Raw genomic sequence first — 17,588 nt, forward strand, 5'->3', positions numbered from 1 at the left:
CCTGTAGTTTTATGGAATTGTCATCCCGGATTCTTAACTAATTATCTATAGAACATTTTTATTGACATATTGTTCCCCAGACCAATTACCGACTTGATTTAATCGATCTGTTGCTCGTACGGGACATTGGGCGCGACCAATGGAATTTTAGCTTGTGGTTTACTTCAAAGATTCGTGTTGGAGCAGCTCGTCGCCTTTTGGGACACCGATCCGTGTTTTTTGGCCGAGAACCTAAGCCCTAACGAGCCAGAGTGTCTGAGACCTGGGTCCTAAACAACCATCAAGCGTTTCCCTTACGCTAAGAGGAACGATTTCACATTTAAAATTTAATTAAGGCGTGAAAAGCGCAAATTGACACCTCGAGAGGTCAACCCCGCCACGACGGGTGATAAAGATATTGATAACCATCTTAATTACATTTGCAGTCAATTGTTTTACTCGACACACCTCTCGTGGTTCCCATCGGGTTAGCCTTGAATAACTAATACACAGCCGTGATTCACCAAATATAGTGGACGCAACGTCCTGCAGAACTCGAACCACGCCGCTCCAAACTGGTGGCTCCACTCTTTCTAGCCGGCTTCGGATTGGGTGATGTAGTACATTTCCGTTAACACTTCCTTGTCGATTGTGTTGGTCTATTTGTCACCCCTCGTCTCACGCTGCGCGCGGCACGGGGAGAGTGGGTGAAGTTTTAAATGACGCAAGATAAAAGGACACGAAAATAGTTGAGTAGACATTTGAGTTGAATGGCTCGCAACATGAACATCGCCTGGCTACCACTGTTGGTGATACTAAGGTACAGAAAACTTGTCTCGCTGGAACCTTTCTTTTCACGCTTTTTTTTTAATAATTAAGAGTTGCTTAATCTAAGATGATTTAATGTATTATAATCATTATTGGAGATTACGCTCGCCTTCCTAAGGACCGCCAACAGCTTTTCTCACTTAGCTCTCGTGAAAGTACATCATCTCGCCGTAGAACTAACAGTTTACCTTTCTCTGTTTTCTCATCAATCAGCATTTCCGTACAAGATTCTTTCGAGAAAAGCGACGATGAGGTAAGAGAATTAACAAACTTCTTAACTCTAGATCTTATCTTTATAAAAAGTCGGATCTTTTTTTCCATGTTGAATTTCACTTGTCCGTGATGCGTGATGCGTGAATGAATTTGCATCGCTGTTCAAAGTTAAAACTCAGCGTATCTTCATGTATTTGTTTTCAGCTCCTGGAACAAAGATTTTTCGAGCCAATGTATAAAAAAGGAAAGACAACGACCGATCCGAAGAGTCTTCCATTCAGAAGAGTCACTCAACTTTATTCAAGGAATAGCAGAGAGCATATAAGGATTCTTCCAAATCGAAAAATTGATGCCATGGGAAAAGATGGCGATAAATACGGTACGTTTAAACCTTGAGTAATATTTTTATGATAATTAAAGTATGCGCTAGATTAGTTTTCTGATTTGAGTATGCATTTGTGAGTTCTATTCATTGCGGTAAACGTGTTTGAAATTTCCTAAAGCCGATGATATATATTATGACATTGTAGTCAGGGTGTCCTTCGTTGACCCTAACATGACTAATCGCATAAGGAGAGCCTCCCATAACGAATCTATTAACTGTGTAAGTTGAGGTCTAGGTTCAGGACTCACACTGAAATGCCAAAGTGTCGTAAACACAACCAGAAGCAAAGGTCTTAACCGCGGTTTTCGAATGAAAACAAAAACCAATGAACTTATACTATGGTAATCCTTTGTCTGTTTGCTTCGTACTTGTGTTTACAGATGATAAATCAAACTCTTTTGCTGGCGTAAAAAGGATATTATGTATGGCTTTGTAATCGGGAACTTAGGCCAATATCATCACCGGTTATTCGGGAAATCGCCTGCTAAGTAAAGTTGTGTTAAACGGAATGAGATTCGAGCGAAAAAAGTTTAGTAATGTCAAAAAAGAAGCGGATATGACAGCTGCTTTTGTCAGGCGCATTCCAGGTTACATTACTTTTCTATAAGAACTCTTTAGAATAGATATCCTCTGTTTTGTTCATGATTGAGGAATTAAGAGGACCGTAGTCTTATGATTGTTTGGGCGATCATTTTGTTACCTGTAGCCAAATGAAACCCAAACGTTGAGAGTAAAATTAGGTCCTAAATCTGTTTGAAGGCCGAAGTATTTATCTGTCATTCAACAAAGTGATCTGTCTTCTGTTTACTTTTTGTAAAAGAAATGAGATGCAAAGAATCTGTGGCTGACCGACACGAATCTTGAAACTAATCGTGCGAGCGAAGTGGCACTAAGGAGTTAGAATTTTCATCATTTTAAGTTTGTTAGCAACACCGGCCTCCAACGAAGTCGTTTGGCCCGACTTCCGCAAGTTACTCAACGCTAGTGCAAACGACCTAAATGATAATATGAGAAAATTGACAAATGGATAATAATGATTTTGACGTTAAGACCTAAGGCTGTTGCCGGCGATGCCACTCACTCGTATGGTTACCGCAGAACAAGGTTATTTTTAGCTTTAACAAGCTCCATTGCATAGCAAAAAAGAAACGAAGCAGGAAAAATGTCAACAACTTATAGATTAATGACTGCAGCAACAAAATTATACGTTGACAAAAGAAAGAATTAGTAGGGAAAAAATTATGTAAGATGTTAACAAATTCAGAAGCCATGAATTCCACATGCAGTTATAATGATATTGTTGAATAGGTCAAAAGTATAGAATAATCTTTCTAGTACTTTCTGAAGACGTTTTACAGCTAGCACTTGTTCAACGCTTTCTTAATCTCACGCACTAGATTAACTTCCCAAAAGGTGCCATAATATAAGCCCAGTTCATTTGACAACCGAATCGATTGCTTCCCATCACATCTTATATCCAAACAGACTAGGCTTTCGCTGTCAATAGTTGGACCAAAACCATCAATAGAGAATTAAGCAAATTTGATTTGAGGTCCTAAGATTATTAGCTTACTAGTGAGTAAATCATTGCCGCTACTAAAGAACATGCCTGTTTGGTGTTTTGAATCACGGTTAATCAACCATCACAAAGCTAACAGTTTGGTCTTATATGTATAATGAGATAATCCTCCATGCAGCCGGCTCTGAAAGCCTTGACTTGCTGAATGAAGTCAATCCAGGTCATGACTATCTCTTTTAGGCGGGAAAACAGCCAAGTCATACTAAAAGGATAACTATGTATATCGAATCAACTATCACGGCCAAACAAATAACACTGGCGAACGGTTCTTTACTGTGATCATAGCCGTTACCTATAACAAATGAAGATATTGTCTGAAGATGGCGGTCAAAATACCCTAACTGATATTGGAACAGGCTATACTATGGAACATCCGATAAAACAATCGGTTAATTATATTAATCATACCCTAACTATTGAAACCTTCACTGGGACTTTGACTAAAACAATCACGTTAAATCGAATCAATTATCTTAGATCTTATCTAAGTTGAACGTTTTCTTATTAAGCTATGTTTGAAGAAGGTTGCCTCTGTTGAATTCAAAATTGCTGACACTTCCTAAATCGTTTCAACCAAAGCACTGATATTTTTCTTGTATCTACGGGATGCTTCTTTAATTTCGAAGTGAGGGAATAAAAAAGCATGCGTCACTACAAGTACAATAGCTCAACGTCGACACGTTTATATCATAGCGTGAAAATATTTTGATCCAATATAATAATGATCACAGCAGGAAAATCCATCGATTTCAATGGCGTATATATACTAGTGCAAAAAGATGAATATATAAGAGAACACATAATGTGAAAGCTAAAATGCTTTAAGAAGATCATCTTAAACCTTTACCGATTCTATTCCTTACTTCGCGGCATCCGCATCCAAGACGCGTGAAAGAGAACCTACGTATAAACTTGAATTGAAAGAATTTTCCATAAATGGTTTTAACTTTCTTTATTTTTTAAACTCTATTCAAAGTCTCTTAGCTACTTGGCTCCAATCAAATGTTTTGCTCTGTTGTCTCACGAACTTATCATATGTTTGTCAGTTGTGGTGCATTTTTCTTATTCAAAGTTACCTTTCGAAACTATTCTATTACTTGCCCTGTATGTCAGAGTATGTCTAAACAATAGCGCAAAAACGTTCTGAAACACCTTAGGACCGTAAATTCTTCGGTCCTTGGTTGACTAACTACAGAAAGCATTCATTTGACAAGATTAACACTGTGATATTTGTCCGTTCACACGAGGACAACCTTCCCAAACCTTCTGTACAAGATTAAAAATAGAGAGTTTTAGATTGACTTTATTTCTTCCCGCAAACGGCAAACGTGACCACACACAAATATTTTTTTGTTATTTTACTACTTGGATTCTTTTGCAAGTCCTTTTCAGTAAGGTAAAATACTTGTTCACTGGTCAACTGACGTTTGACGTTTGCCGTGAACGTAAATCTAAAACTCTAACTCTAAAAATAATTCGTATATACATCCACACCAAGAATATACATCACACTAGTTAGTATGTTAAATAGCTACTTATTGATTATTCACTATATTTTCATTGAACAAATTCAGTAAGACTTACTGTCCTTTCACTTGTTTTCTCAACAGCAAAAATAATTATCGAGTCGGACAATTTTGGACGAGTTAGAATACGAGGTGCTGCTACGAATTACTATTTGTGCATAGACAAGAGAGGACAAATTCGAGCAAGGGTAAGTTGGGCTAAAGCATTTGTTCTTATTTCCGTCTAATCTTAAGCCGAGGCTCTTGAAAACCTTTCCGAGAGGAAAACTCGAGAATGAATCCAAAGAGGGATACAGTTTAAAATATTTCCACTGCACCATCTACAGATTAATTTGGAAAATTCGTATACTATAGTACACAAATTCATAGTAGAAAAGAACTTCAAAGGTTTGGCGTTCATAAAGGCCTGAGAAAAAAGGTCCGTTGTTTGGCATCATATATTTGTAATCCTTAAACATTCTTTTCTTTAAATGTTAGAATTGATGTATAATGAATGAAACAGAGCTTAGAATTTGAGTATTTTTATAAGTCAGTTTGTCAAAGAATAAGAATTAAAAATTAGAAGCATTTTTAGAGTTCGATCTAAACGAATGCTATAAACTATTGTGCGTGAAGTAAAATGAATGAAATAAAAATAAGTATCCCTTTTCGTGTTTCTAAGGCACTTTCTATCTAGGAGGTCTTCAGCTTTTAGAGTAAATATTACGTGCTTAAATGATCCGGAATAGATCTCCCGCGCTACAAGCCACACAATGACAAACTGGGTCCACCCAAAACACGCATATTCTCAAGAATGTAATAAAAGGACGTTGCTTGAAATATTTTAAGAGTAGCATATATTTTTATGGGCCACACTCAAAATGACCCTAGAATTGAGTATGACTGTTGAACAAAAATTAAAGACAGTTCTTTGGACCTATGCAAGTCAGTCCTTTTGTCTCAAGCCTCACACTATAGGGTTTAGAGTTGAAGACGTGCATGTATGTTGTGCACGACACGATTTCGTTGTGTTCTCAAAGAGTTTAGGTCTTTGTTTGGCTATAACAAAGCCTGGAATATGTAGGCCAGAACACTTCAACAGTAGAATCAAATCTTCGTTTTATGAGCAGTAACGTGCAAAAAAGGACATTTTGTCGCTCAAAGCCGTAGTTTCATACTCTTATCATTTTCCATTAGTTCTTTTTAGAACAAATACATTTTCAAAAATGCTGTATGAGCAGCCAGGCATACTGAAATAAAATAAATAAAAGTTGTCTCTGACTTAAAGGCTATAAAATACTGGAAGTGAAGCCTTCATCAGCAAGATGGTTTTTATGCCATGGTGTCCAAAATGGTGTCCAAATGTCTATTTTCACTCGCTGATTTCAGTTTGCCGGACTAGTTTAGTTCAGGCAATGTAAGAATCAAAATAAAGATTGCTTTTTGTGTGCATCATATTTTCATGATATTTGCACCATAGATTACTTTAGTTTATTCACAATACGTTAGAATGTTTCTTAAAATGACGGGGGAAAAACACAAACAACCCTACAAAAAGTCCTACGAAAGGCGTAGGAGTTTAGAGTTAAGGAACGAGCTAGGCGTGAACGGCCGGGAAAAGCAAGCCTTTTCCGTCATCTTTCTAAACGTGCCAAAACAATTGGTCAAAAAATCAATTGCGAACAAAGTTTATACAGCGGTCAGCTAGTCAACCATGGTTGTGTGCGTGTGTGAACAGATGGTGAACGAATGAAAAAGTTCGTCTTAGAACGTTCTGAAGACCACTAATGATAAAAAGATAAGATCTTCAATGTTTATTATGACAAATGAGTAAATAATTTCTCGCGGGATAAGGAAAGATACAATTCGGCAAAACAAGAGGAAGTCGGTGAGCTATCAACTACTGTTGTTGATAAAGAGGATTGATTAGATCTAAAATATAGGGCTAAAGAGACTCAACACAGGTATTGCATTGTGTTGGATCATACTTAGCAATGTCCGTTCGTGTCCTCTTGGGGTTTCTGCTTCTTGAAGGGGACGTTTTCTAACGTATTTATTTACTATATTAGAATAATGTATTATAGTATTTGAGACAATGAAACAGTGTATCTATGATTCTTGTAATATTTTGTACGTCAGAAGGGACCGCGTTGCATTCCTCCACGTTCTTTCATGACAGTTTTGGAAATTCTTGTGATACTTTGTATAGTTTGCTTTCTTTAAAAATGGAAAAAGCCAGGGAAATTCTGTGAAAATAGCTCATGATACTTTAAGCCTTAGCAATATATCTGTCCATACTGGAATGGCAGAAGAATTATTTGAGTACTACTAAATTTTATAACTAATTTTTCACGATTGCGAGAAATGCGGCTAAAAATAGGATATTCAGAAAAGTGCGGTGTGTTCAGAGTGACTTGAAAATCTTCTTACTCTAATCTTGAACAACCAAAGCTTTATCTCGACTAAGGAGTATGAGAAATAGAGCGCTTGTTAATTAAAGATATTTTAGTAAAACCATATCAGAACCGTAAGATATCCTTAAGACCGACACTCAACGTTTGCTACCAGAATTGAACTGCTAAATTGGGTTGTTCAGAAGAGTGACATCTAGGTTCGACTTAGCGGCTTAACATCTTGCAAAATTGAAATAACTATGTAAAAGCTTTCACTTCAAGAGCAAAAATAAGCGAATAAGGAGCTCAATCTGAATCAAATTTCGAATGCGAACATCGTTTTCTATAAAATTTTGGTAGCTGATTAGCCATCTACTCCAAAACTCTATCCCCAAAATAAAAATTTAAATCTTCTTAAGAGATAGGAATATCTCTACCGTAAAGATCAATTTAAGTGTTGCTATCTTGAGAAAAACTGTTCATGGAAAGATGGAAATAACACGATTCATTGTATAGATGCGCGCTTAAACAGTGCGTCAAGTGCACCGCAACCGCATCTCAAAAGACTGCGCGTAATACCCCTCTAAACATTGCGCGTCAAGCTTAGAATGAACATTACAAGGTTTTAAGGATAATGCCTCTGTTGGTGTTTACCGGTCACTAAGTCTCTTCAAGCGTTTAATTTTTATGTCCTAATAAATTTGCAAACTCGATTAACGATTTGTTATCAAAGACACACGCGTTTTTAATCTTCTAGTTGTTCTGACTGGTCTTCTGTGTTTGCTTTTCTCTAATCCCCTAGACAAATAGCCGTCATGGATAACTATCACTTCTCTGAGGCAGCGGGTACGTTCGGCGAGCTGTTCTGTTCTTCTTAAGCCTCGGCATTTATTGAATTTCTGTTTCTGCTTACAAAACACACACTTAGTCTAGTATGAGTGGGTGAGGCTGTTTTGATTAACTCCCACGCTTTATAACCGCCTGACTTGCAATAAACAAAGTACAGAAAAATGTAGGAAAATAACAACTCATAATGCGCTCTATATCGTGGCTTTCCGCGCTAAACAGTTTGATATCCGGGGCCACTACAAACAAAGCCTTTGAACTCAAATCGACTGCCGAGTTCCAACTCGTTGCTTAGCAACCACTTGTAGTATTTTTTCCTTTGCCGCTCATAGCTTACGTTATTTAGGTCAAATTGGTTTTCTCACTGACCACATATTTGCATTTGTGACAGTTCTTTTGACAAGGAATCAAGCTTAATAGAAATTCATTTAAAAGGCGGTCGCGTGGAAGATTGGGAATCAGAACAATTAATATTAGATCTCCGCTTACTTTTTTGTTTCTATTTTGAATGACAATTATTTTCCTAATAAAACATATCTCAAAGGCTATAAACTTAATTGAAGGGGTTTAGTAGAATGGTACTTGGTGTATATTATAGAGAGATGGTTACCAAATAGATTCACTCTTATAGATAACACAATGTACCATACACGATGTCCCTAACCCTTGGTAATGTTAGAAAACAATCTGATAGAGATGTTACCTAGCTCACCGCACTGTCTGCTTATTCTTTCGAAATTTAGAGTCATTGATTGATCCACAAGGTTTCGCTAGGATGCTAGTTTCTGTTATACTAAACGAAGACGGCGTATTGAGAAGCTAAACACTATTCTTTCACATAATGGATAATAGATAATAGATTTCCTACCAAATACTCATGGAAAATTAAATCACTGGTTGTAACGAGAAAATAGTCGGGCACTGATTTCAACCTGAATAAGAGCAAACCCTGATGGGATATAGTCGGTCCTATTATATGAAGTGTGACTGAAAACTACACACCTAAGGGGCCCCTCTGGATACCAGCTTTTAACTAAATGGGCAACCCTGTTTAAATGAAAGTTTCATAACCATAAGGACGCAACTAGGAAGTTAAGAAGAAAATTCACGATGATCGTAGGAATCAGGACATAACATATATATATCATGCGATCGCCATGCTGTAACTAAATCAAAGTCATTTAATTAAAACGATAACAAAACGCTTAAATAATAATAATAAAAATAATGATGATAATGATGATAGTAATAATAATCAATAATAATAATAAATAACAAAAAGGTTATTGCACTAAACAAAGCAGCCTTCAAAACGTTTATGCATTACTTTCAACCAAATAAACAAACTCACAATTGAGTTAAAAATATCTCAACAATATAAGTGATATGAAGCGCGCCTTTTTCTGATAAAGCGAGAATCAAGGTCACGCATCGGAGGACGTTTATCCTAAATATAATAGGATTATCGGAAGTAGTTAGTACATTATCGCGCGTTTTATCTATAGACCACGTGTATGGAGTTCCGGACAGGATTTTCTTTGTATGGACGGGCTTGTTTCATATCGATAAAGATCACAGGTTATAGGTATACTTTTCTGGGTTGATGTACACACACTAATCCTACTGGAACATAAACACCGCAGGCCTTTGTTTAGTACATTTTTATATTTATCTTCGTGATTGTATTTATATTATGAGCCTATAAATGTTATGATGTTTAGTAAGATTTAAACTTGAGTACAGCCACATTCTCTACTTTCACATCCCCATAATACTTTGCGTCTTTGGGGGGTAACCAGAGGGTAAAAACCCACTTATTTTGATGAAGGCTGATCAGACAATGTTGACAATACCTTTTTTGGTACCCAAAAATAAATAGAAGAAATAAAAAACAGAAAAAGATAGAAACTTGGAGGCGTTTAAGGTAAATTTCAAACATTTTTTCGTAAGTCAATACATTTTCTGTAAGACCAAAACTCTTCATGATCTGTACACGCAAAAATAACTTGGAATAAACTGATAATCAGTATTGTACAGATAAAAGCAGGTATAGTATAAATTCAATTAAGAAACCTTATCAATTTGGGACAGTTTTTTGATTGGTTACCCCCCAAAGACGCAAGGCATTATGGGGATGTGAAAGTAAAGAATACTTGATGGTATATTTTCATTCTTTCTATTAAGAGGTATATGAAACTGCCCTAACACGAGCAATGGTAGTTCAGGTTTTAGGGCAGATTCATATACATCCTATGGGGAGAAGTGAAAATATGTCATAACATTTTATGTACAGATGATAACCATCACCCCATCTTAATTTAATTTTTTGGGTGCATAGAAGTGAGGATCAAGGTCACGTGACCACCTTATCTGAAAAATTTTAATCCTAGAATCTTAAGCTCATGAAGTTATGCAGCCATGCCAATTTTGGTAAGGAATGAGTAAGAAACGACAACATAAGAAAAATTAAATGGTTCTAGCCAGAAATGGCCTTTACCTCAGGAGTTAACATACTTGAGTATGGCTAAAGGCGACTTCAACCGTTATTACGACATTCTTTCGAAGCAGTAGTTAATACCGACGATATCGATCGGGAGGTTCGACTATTCTTTCAAAACGCCCTTCCTCATTCGCATAATGTTTTCTACTCCTAAAGCTTATACTCACAAATCTAAAAGATAATACTTTTCAAACTTTGGGTAATTACACTCAGATGATCACCAGAGTGAGGGTTTGCTGGGCAAGGTCTTAATGTTTGTAGAATATATAAATAGGAATATTGACAGCACATTAAAAAATTCTAATAAAAGTGCTATCATTCTGTTAATTAACTCACCATTTGTGTCCTCTTTGGCCGTATTCAAGCTAGTACTCATCTGTAGTCTTGAATTAGATCCAAAATGTGACATTCTTCAGATTTTAAGATAACCTGTAACCTGGGAATAAAAATGACATCCATTTCTAAAGTGAACTTATTCTCAGTATACGTGAATAAAGAAAAGATGTAATTGTATATACCTATTTCATAAAACGTTGAACATTGAGTTAGATATGTATTTTTTTATTTTAGCCCTAGAAAACTTAAAAGCTCAAAAATTTCGTTTAGACTCAGATCGCCAATTTCAGATCTCCGATCAACAACATTTTTTTGAAACAGGTTTATACAATCTGCAAAAAAGCCGTCATTTTAATGAACACTAATCTGAGTAATAATGCTAATATATTTTTCGCAATTTAGGTGAAGGGCAGACGAAAGGACAACTGCATTTTCCGAGAACATTTTGCTGAAAATGCGTTCACAGAATTTACTTCCGTCAACAAGAATAATCTCTACATTGCTTTCAATCGCCGAGGACGCCAACGAGCGTGCAACAAGACAAGGAGTGGAATGAAAGCCGTGCAGTTTATAGAAAGACCTTTGAGATTCCAATGGTTATACAAAGGGAGAAAAACCAGAAAGAATAAGAGGAATGGACAAATAGAACAAGGTTTTAGTAATCAAAGTCAAACGATCTGTATTACAGTGAAGAGTTGGCGAGAGTGGAGAAAATACCTGAAATGGCGTAAACAGCAAAAAAAACTTAGGAGAAAACGAAAATCAAAATTACTTGCTGAAAGGAAAAAAGTGCGGGAAATGTCCACGGTGGTCCCGCCTATGATCCCGCGGGATTCCACTACTAATCCAAGAATAAGTCAAAGCATGTCAACGAGGTCATCAAGTTCTAACACTAGGATGTCAAGTACAAAGCAGTGAAGGTTTTCTCGGATTTGTTTTTTTCTTCTACACCAAATGGTATTTATTTCAACGCGTATGCTGAGCTGACGTAATATGACAACCACTTTAGATGCTAAGTAGTTTGCTGCGTGTCTGCACATCTTTGGACCGCATCTTGGGACTTGGCAAGTGGTCGCGACTTGTGGTTCGCCTTGCTCTACAAAACAGTTCCGAAGGAAATTCAAATGGAACTGTGGTTTGAGAAAAAGATCTTTTCTACATGTTCCAAACAAGACTGCTCCGATTAAATTCTACTTCTTAGGCAAAGCCAATTTTTGAGTCCAATATTATGCTCAACAGTCGCTAAAGACATTAAACACCTTTTCAGGAGCATACCACAGCTGGCTTCTACGCTTCTTTTAACGAACTGATGCTTCATACAACTTTGTTTCGATGGTGTTATATCCTTGTATAAGCGTGATATTTAAAAACATTATTTTGCTCCTTTCTGGCAGTATTATTTTGAACTTTTTCTGTACGCTGTAGACTTGAAAACCTCTTATCATCAGAGCAGATCAACTGTGGTCAACTGCATTACGGAAGAAATGTCTATTGCTTATGAGCGTTCCTAAAGGCAGGAAACCGGTGCCCGTCATGTGCTATCGACCAATGAGAAGGAACTTTATGTTTGATAGTCCATATGGTTTGTTTATGTAAGCCATATTACGGATTATAAGCGGTTTATTTATGTTAATTTTGTATTTAAGAGTCGTTAATTTCTATCAGGGAAACCGTTATTTTGAGGTAGGTTCGGAGAGTAAATCTAGGATTTGGCCTCGTTTTTAATACGACTAAGAGCTTATGAGGGAGGGGAGGGTAAGGTTGGACTACCGTTTGATTCCAAATTTATGTAAAAATAATGATTTGCTTAAATGAACAAAATGCTAAAATTTCTAAAATTTCTTCGAAATAGCTGAAATATGAAATTAATTTTCTATTTTCTATACTTGGATCGAATTGTCTAATCTTGCATCATGCTCGCACTAATATTTTTATGAAGTTTAAAGTTTCAAAAGATATGAAAACTATCATTGAATTGCCTAACGGCACTGTAAATACACATATAACGAATCGAGCTATCATATATATTTCGAATGGTGAAAGATATATGAATCTGACTCATATGTAAGCAAATGTTTGCAGAGACTGGTCTTTAAATTATTAGTGAAAAGTAAGTGAACGAGTGCGCAATATGTTTATGGCGCGTAGTGTCTTGATGATAGTGAGTTTAGAATAATATTTGCGCAAAGTTTTTAAAAAAGATCTGCAGCGTTGTGCACAAGTAATGTGCACTGTTGTGAGTTGAGCGTTAGTTTTAAGGAAAGATCTGCAACGTTGCGCTCAAGTAATACGCACTGTTGTGAGTTGCGCGCAAGTTTTAAGGAAATATTTGCAACGTTGCGCTCAAGTAATACGCACTGCTGTGAGTTGCGCGCAAGTTTTAAGGAAATATTTGCAACGTTGCGCGCAAGTAATGTGCACTGTTGTGAGTTGAGTGCAAGTTTTAAGGAAAGATCTGCAACGTTGCGCACAAGTGATTTGCACTGTCTTGCGTTGCACACAAATGAAATAATTTGATGCGCGCGAACAAATCAATTGCTGCAAATTGCGCGCAAGTACTCTGATAGGCGCGCGATATATTAGCGCACTTACACACGAATTTGCTTGGAGATTCAATGATAGAAAATTAGGCTACAAGTGCATGGACATGATTTAAAACTAACTTAGGCCAACATCATATCCACAAACTGTCACCTACTGTGCACATTATTTTCAGATCATCTTTTTTACACGTTTGCTTCACGAAGTCAGCTTCTTTTATATACCAAATTACTCCGTATAAATATCATATTATTTTTGTTCGTCTACTGTTATGGTTGAAGATCGTGCATCATACTGATGTAGAAGTATTAACGTTTTTGATACGAGGGCGTGATGTCCAGTATCAAACTACAGAAATATTCGAACACTATACCCTAAAGCAGGTGTACATTTATTAAATTTATAGTACGAAATGTTAGCATTTTATATCGATATTTCTGCATACTGATTGATTTGTGAAAAGATAGAGAGTACCTAAATGCTAAGCTTAATCACTAAGGTTTAAAGTTATTAAGTTAATTGACTTTTAAAGTTGATAAATCGATAAATTTATTGAAATAGTATTTTTGATACAGATAGAAGAAGTGACATGATAAGCTAAAAATGTTTATGAAAAGGTTAAGAACTAAAGGGAAATTTTTTTCCCATTTCAGACCACATGTCATTCCCTTGAGTATCATTTCTTTGTTTAGCAGTTGCGCATGAGAAGATGCATGGTTGCGTCTCAAACAAAGAATGTTATTCTCAAGGTTCGTGGTCTGAAATGGGAAAACATTACGCCCTAGGTAAAGAGGTACATTCTTCTTTAGAGTTCAAAGCGTTTGAAATACTTACAGTTCATGTCTTTTTCTGGGTCATTTTCTACTCCACTTCGTTCCTGTAAAATGTAAAATTAAAACTGTTATTTAGTGGGTACATACAGTGTTTTATATTACAGAATTAGCTTAATCTTGTAAAATTATTATCATTTCAAAATTCATATAAGGGGATAAATAAATAAAGAGCCTGGGAGCCTAGTTTGGTTAAGGTGACAGTACTTAGTTGCGCATTTATAGAGAATACGCCGAGTGCGCAGCAAGGCTAGAGACCTTGAATGAAGGACAGGCTTCCCTTGGCTTTGGGGGTTTGCTTTGCAACGCTGGTTAGAAAAAAACGCGCCAAAGATGAAAATAAATTTATTTACTGAATCTACTAGTGTGCGTCATTGATTTTGTGGTGTGTTTTAGCTTAAGCGATCAAGAAGTAGACCTCTTGAGCTTTGGCCTTATGTTTTGCCATTTCAAATCACATGTCATTCCCTAAAGTATCATTTCTTTGTTTACCGATTGCACATGATAAAACACAGAAATATAGATACAACTAAAATAAAGAATTTTATTCTCAAGAGAATGACAAGTGATTTGAAAAGGCAAAACATCATGCACAAGCGGTTAGAGGTCTATCGTGGTTTGTAAACTGTAAATGCTTTAAGAATGAAAATCCCATAGTAGAGTTTTGGAGGTCGAGGGGTTGGGCTGGTGTACCTAGCGAACGTAGCAAGAGGTGATTCGAGAATGTACTGTCATTACACTATCTCTTCAGCTCATTCAGTGTCTGTCCAGCTTATAGTACGTATGCGCGCACACTTGTTTGTGTGTGACTGTCCATTGAGAACTATGGGCAGCGCTTGAGTAAGACAAGAAAAAGTTAAGAAAAGAAAGAGAAAAAAGGACAGGCCAGAGTAAAAATGCATATGAAAGCCCACTATACAAGTACAATTGTACAGTGGAATTGATATCAAATTTACTAACTGAGCTAAGATTAGAGTTAACAGGCCCGTTTCTCTTACTATGCTCATGTGCGCAAATGCAAGCAAGTGTGTGTCGGTACTAAGATAGAGCTATCTATAGGAAGTGAAAGACCATTTCGAGTTATCAATGTAATTGAATAGATGTACGATAAAGTATGCGACGCAGGATAGCAAAGATAGCACGTAAGTACCTGATCAAACAGGTTTTCAACTATTATTTGAAATGACAAAATACAGCTAAGCACATAGTTAGGAATATGTTTGGGTTTCCTGTGGTGTTTCTACTGGGGCAAAAGAAAATAGAAAGTATTGGGATTCCTGTGTCACTTTGTAGCACACAGGAAACCTAGAAGATAGTTAGCATTCCTAATCTTTCAAAGTGGGTCAACCTGTACAAGTTATGGCCGAACCTTTGCTAAGCGACCAGCCTTAAGATGGTCGCCTATAGGTAGTGGTCGATTCAGAAAAGAATGAGTCGATATAATTGTAACTAATAAAAGATGTGTAAAGAAAGAAAATTATTAAAGTAATCCAAAAGGTTTATAGGCATATGTATTGCACAGTCCATCTGCGCAAGTTATGATCACTAATTATTTGGGCGAATTCCAACATCGTAGTGAAAAACCACGACACAGAGCACGACATGGTCAAGGCTTCCAAACACATGAGCTGTAAACACTTTGCGCTCTTGACATTTACGTGACGTGCGGCACAGATGTTCTAGTGAAGCACTTTGATGAACTCAGTATCTTCGTAAAAATAGAACACATAGGGTCCTAAGAAACCCGGAATAATATTTTTCACTCCCCGTAAGAGGCTCTTCCGTGAGACATCGCTTCAAACGCAATACCACTACGATAATTCTTTACCACACACAACACTTAACTCACATATTGAATTTTATGGAGGGAGGAAAATGATTAAATACCTTATTTAAATTGTACTGTGATTTCAGTAAACATTATTAAGGTATTTATTACCTGTAGTGAAATATAGTGAAAAGCACAAATATACGTGTTCGTGACAGACCGTGAGACACACGATACATGTCTAAGTTACAGCATGTCAATGTTCATTAGCTATAACAAATAACGCTGAGACAGCTTTCAATTCTCGAAACTAATCGTGATGTTGATTACAAAAGACCAAAGGTAATTAGTCAAGTCAATAAGAATAGTACGGAAACAAAAGCACTTGTCGGGCTTCCTGTGCAGTTTTGCTCACTGAGATGCTCACGTACTGTGATAAACTAAGGACTCGTCCTTGGTTGTAGATAAAGGTCTGTCGTAACCATTTTACATTAACCTTCGACAACACACACTCACTTCGTACAATTTTTAATTCATCACTTTCAAAATAATAAAAAAGTTTGACTTCGAAATAAGAGGTCTAAATATAAATATAATCAACTGAGAATGAAGGCTGTCAAAAAATGATTTGATTTATAGTGACAGGCTTTATTCATTTAATGTTTTCATTGTCAAATTAATCTTTTACTTTCGACTTCACTGATAATTTCCAAATATCAATTCTTCAATTAATTCCCTTTCACGCTTTTCAGCTCTAAATTTGAAAATATTAAAATAATGGGATACCACACGGATCCATTTTCGCACCAGTTTAATCGATTTTTTGCTGATTACTGAGTCGAATGCCAATCCTTCATCTAACTCCCTTTTTCTATCAAGGTATTCGGGTCCCGTTCGATTGTTCATTCTATAATTTACTACCCTGACAATTTGTAAATGATGAGGTGCCACACAGATCTATTTTAGGACCACTTTCTACAATTTTTTTAATTACACGACCAGAGGGAGATTCCTGGTGTGAGAGTTTATTAAGAAAAAATAATTAGAGGGAGTCAATCTAGCATACATCCTTATTTTGACTTTGATATAATTTGAAAAGAATGTATAATTTCATTTGCGTGCCTTGACTGATCAAACAGAAACGCGGCGAATCCAAGAAAATTATAAATTGTTTATCGAATATAATGTACATTAAGAAGCAAAGTCTATCTATTCAATCTACCAAAGATACTGTCATAACTAATGTTTCCAAGCGAAGATTTAGAAACCTAGATCATTGTTGTTATTTATGTTATGAAAAATAATCATTATTGATATCAACCCGGCAGTATTGATCTCATTGTTGACAAACGAAGAAAGGTGGGCTTTCGAATGTTACGTTACGTTGTCATAAAATTATTTATCAAGGACTGAAGCAGCTTTATAAAATGATGATGAAGCTGTTTCCTGTTATGCTTGTCGTGACGTGTTTAATATCGACCAGACCCAAATAGCGGTATAAGCATGCGCAGACCAGAAAGCTTTACTTTGACCGAAAAACAAGAACTGGAGCATGCGCATTAGCAGCCCTGACTGATTCATACAAACATAGTGGCCCAAGTTTCGTATTTTTTGGAGGAATTTGGAATAAATAGCTAGCGAAACACCGACTCGTAGACAAAGGATTATAGTATTACTGAGTAAACCTTCGACTAATATCAAACTTATTGAACCGCTGTTTTTTGCCTCATTTCAGCTAAGCTTCTTAGCAGTGTCAGTTCAAAGTAAGAAACGTGTGAGGTAACTGAGTAGCTTTTTTAGAATCGCCAAGGAGAATGAACAGTGTGCAAGTCTGTTTGATCATTGATTATCCTTTCATTCTGATACGAACACCTCTGAATTCAAT

At 36.4% G+C, this 17,588-nt stretch overlaps 2 protein-coding genes across 3 annotated transcripts in view; one reads left to right on the forward strand and one right to left on the reverse strand.

The window, feature by feature from the left end:
• LOC116292047 (fibroblast growth factor 8) overlaps window positions 1-17,588 on the reverse strand; it is a 63,234-nt gene that overhangs the window by 19,610 nt on the left and 26,036 nt on the right. For both annotated transcript variants that reach the window (XM_089025200.1, XM_089025204.1), the window contains exons 3-4: window positions 13,940-13,982; window positions 10,565-10,664 (exon numbers count right to left, since the gene is read on the reverse strand). The gene's annotated coding sequence lies outside the window, so the exon portion shown is untranslated. The remainder of the gene's footprint in view (window positions 1-10,564; window positions 10,665-13,939; window positions 13,983-17,588) is intronic.
• LOC116292037 (uncharacterized) lies at window positions 683-14,296 on the forward strand. Its single transcript, XM_031699279.2, has 5 exons — window positions 683-799; window positions 1,021-1,060; window positions 1,225-1,399; window positions 4,595-4,698; window positions 10,967-14,296. Exons 1-5 carry the CDS (start codon window positions 750-752, stop codon window positions 11,480-11,482), a joined length of 885 nt encoding a protein of 294 aa, XP_031555139.1. The 5' UTR covers window positions 683-749; the 3' UTR covers window positions 11,483-14,296.

This window comes from Actinia tenebrosa, unplaced genomic scaffold (assembly GCF_029948245.1).
Source record: "Actinia tenebrosa isolate PJP-AT-01 unplaced genomic scaffold, QUT_ActTen_1.0 PGA_scaffold0__85_contigs__length_37466705, whole genome shotgun sequence".
Lineage (NCBI taxonomy): Eukaryota > Metazoa > Cnidaria > Anthozoa > Actiniaria > Actiniidae > Actinia > Actinia tenebrosa.

What these genes read in the sequence shown, in the direction of transcription:
- LOC116292037 (XM_031699279.2), top strand. Translation starts at nt 750, where the DNA reads ATGGCTCGCAACATGAACATCGCCTGGCTACCACTGTTGGTGATACTA. An exon ending in TCGAGAAAAGCGACGATGAG is followed by an intron (nt 1,061 to 1,224) that starts GTAAGAGAATTA and finishes ATTTGTTTTCAG; the next exon opens with CTCCTGGAACAAAGATTTTT. An exon ending in AAAAGATGGCGATAAATACG is followed by an intron (nt 1,400 to 4,594) that starts GTACGTTTAAAC and finishes TTTTCTCAACAG; the next exon opens with CAAAAATAATTATCGAGTCG.